Source organism: Trypanosoma equiperdum (assembly GCF_001457755.1).
Source record: "Trypanosoma equiperdum strain OVI genome assembly, contig: ctg_566, whole genome shotgun sequence".
In the NCBI taxonomy this organism is placed as follows: domain Eukaryota; phylum Euglenozoa; class Kinetoplastea; order Trypanosomatida; family Trypanosomatidae; genus Trypanosoma; species Trypanosoma equiperdum.
In genome coordinates this window covers 1-1,451 of record NW_027124494.1, presented here as the reverse complement: position 1 = coordinate 1,451, position 1,451 = coordinate 1, and the positions used below count along the sequence as shown (strand labels likewise).

At 50.9% G+C, this 1,451-nt stretch overlaps 1 protein-coding gene across 1 annotated transcript; it reads right to left on the bottom strand.

Moving 5' to 3' along the window:
- Window positions 1-31: 31 nt before the first annotated feature.
- Window positions 32-757, bottom strand: TEOVI_000255000 (G10 protein homologue, putative; the record flags this gene model as incomplete). The annotated part of the gene is made up of 1 exon (XM_067225606.1): window positions 32-757. One exon carries the CDS (start codon window positions 755-757, stop codon window positions 32-34), a length of 726 nt encoding a protein of 241 aa, XP_067081707.1.
- Between the last annotated feature and the right edge of the window lie 694 nt (window positions 758-1,451).

The window sequence follows — 1,451 nt, the reverse complement described above, 5'->3', positions numbered from 1 at the left end:
GGGGGGGGGAAAAAAAATGTCAAATCCTTCACTATTTACCCGATTTCACCTCGTAGTCGTCCGTGCGTACTTTTTTCATGTCGGATACACTATCTTTTTCCTCGGTGTCGTGCTTGCGCTTACCCCCCGAACCACAACCAGAGCACCCACACACCATACACCTAGTGAACGCCTTGGCCAGACGCTTCTCATCGGGCACGCGGCAAATGCAGGTACCCCCGGTGTCATCATTACCATTAGTGCGCCGATCTTTTTTGTCACGGTTTGCAAACTTATTCACCATACGAGCCGCTTCACTAGCAGCTCCCGGTAAGCAGCAAGTATTGCAACACAGCCGTTCATACCCAGCAAGTGACCAGCGCCGAACGAGACCAGCATCAATGAAATTCATCTCACAGCAGTAGTCGAGAACCTCCTCCGCAATTATCCGCTCTCGGAAACACGCATTAAACACATAACGTGTGCGCTCCCGATTGATTCGCGCCACTCGCCACAAGGGGGGTTCCGGTTTGTCTAATTCGCCGTCCGAGTGGCCCGCTACACCACCATCACCGCGCTGTACACTTTGAGCATGCTTGTCTTTAGTCGCTTCAACCTTATTTTGTTTGTCCTTTCGTTTGGACGGCACCGGTAGTTCAGCCTGGGAAGGGTCCTCAGAAAGAGCCAGTCGCATCTCTGCGTCGTATTCGTCAAGTTTGTCATTGATTTTTTCAAACCCCGGTGGCGGCCGCTTCATTCCTGGGCGGATTTTCGGCATCCCTAAAAAAAAAAATACTCGTTGGTTTACTACACAGCTCCTAACCTGAAAACGGAAGAACGCGAAAGTGAAGAAGAGGAGAGCTAAGGTGTCAAAAAAAGGAAAAAAAAGTGGGCACCGTGGTTAAACAAGCAGTGAGCCACCTCAGTAGCAGTAACAGCACCGCCCCGCACTACAAATGTGCTCGAAGAGCTAAACCACCGCCCTGCGGAATAGCGAATGCGAATAAATGGGGGGTTTGTAACAACTCCATCGGTTAACGTCTACTAAACGCAGCGCAAGCACCCGCCACGCACAAAACCAGATTACCCCGCAACAACAGCGGAATGGGGAGCCTCATTCACAAAACCGCGCGGGCGTACATTTGAAACAGGCACGCAACAGGAAAGAAAGTGGACTTTACGATAAGGGGAAGTGAGACAATACGCATCTCCGCTGTGCATGAATCGCCCCGGGCATGAGTTTGCCATACGGGGCGGGATTAATACAGCGTCTGCACACAACATCACGGGCTCATAGCAGATCTTGGTATTATTGTCAATCGGTTTCTCGTCACAGAACCACTCACGTCAGGGTGAGGATAAAATTGCTTTGTAATCATACCGCAGTTAATGGTAATGCACCAGGAGCAATAGACACCTGGAGGAATAGTAGTGGCAGCAGCAGGAGGGGGGGGGGGGAAACCAACAGAAAG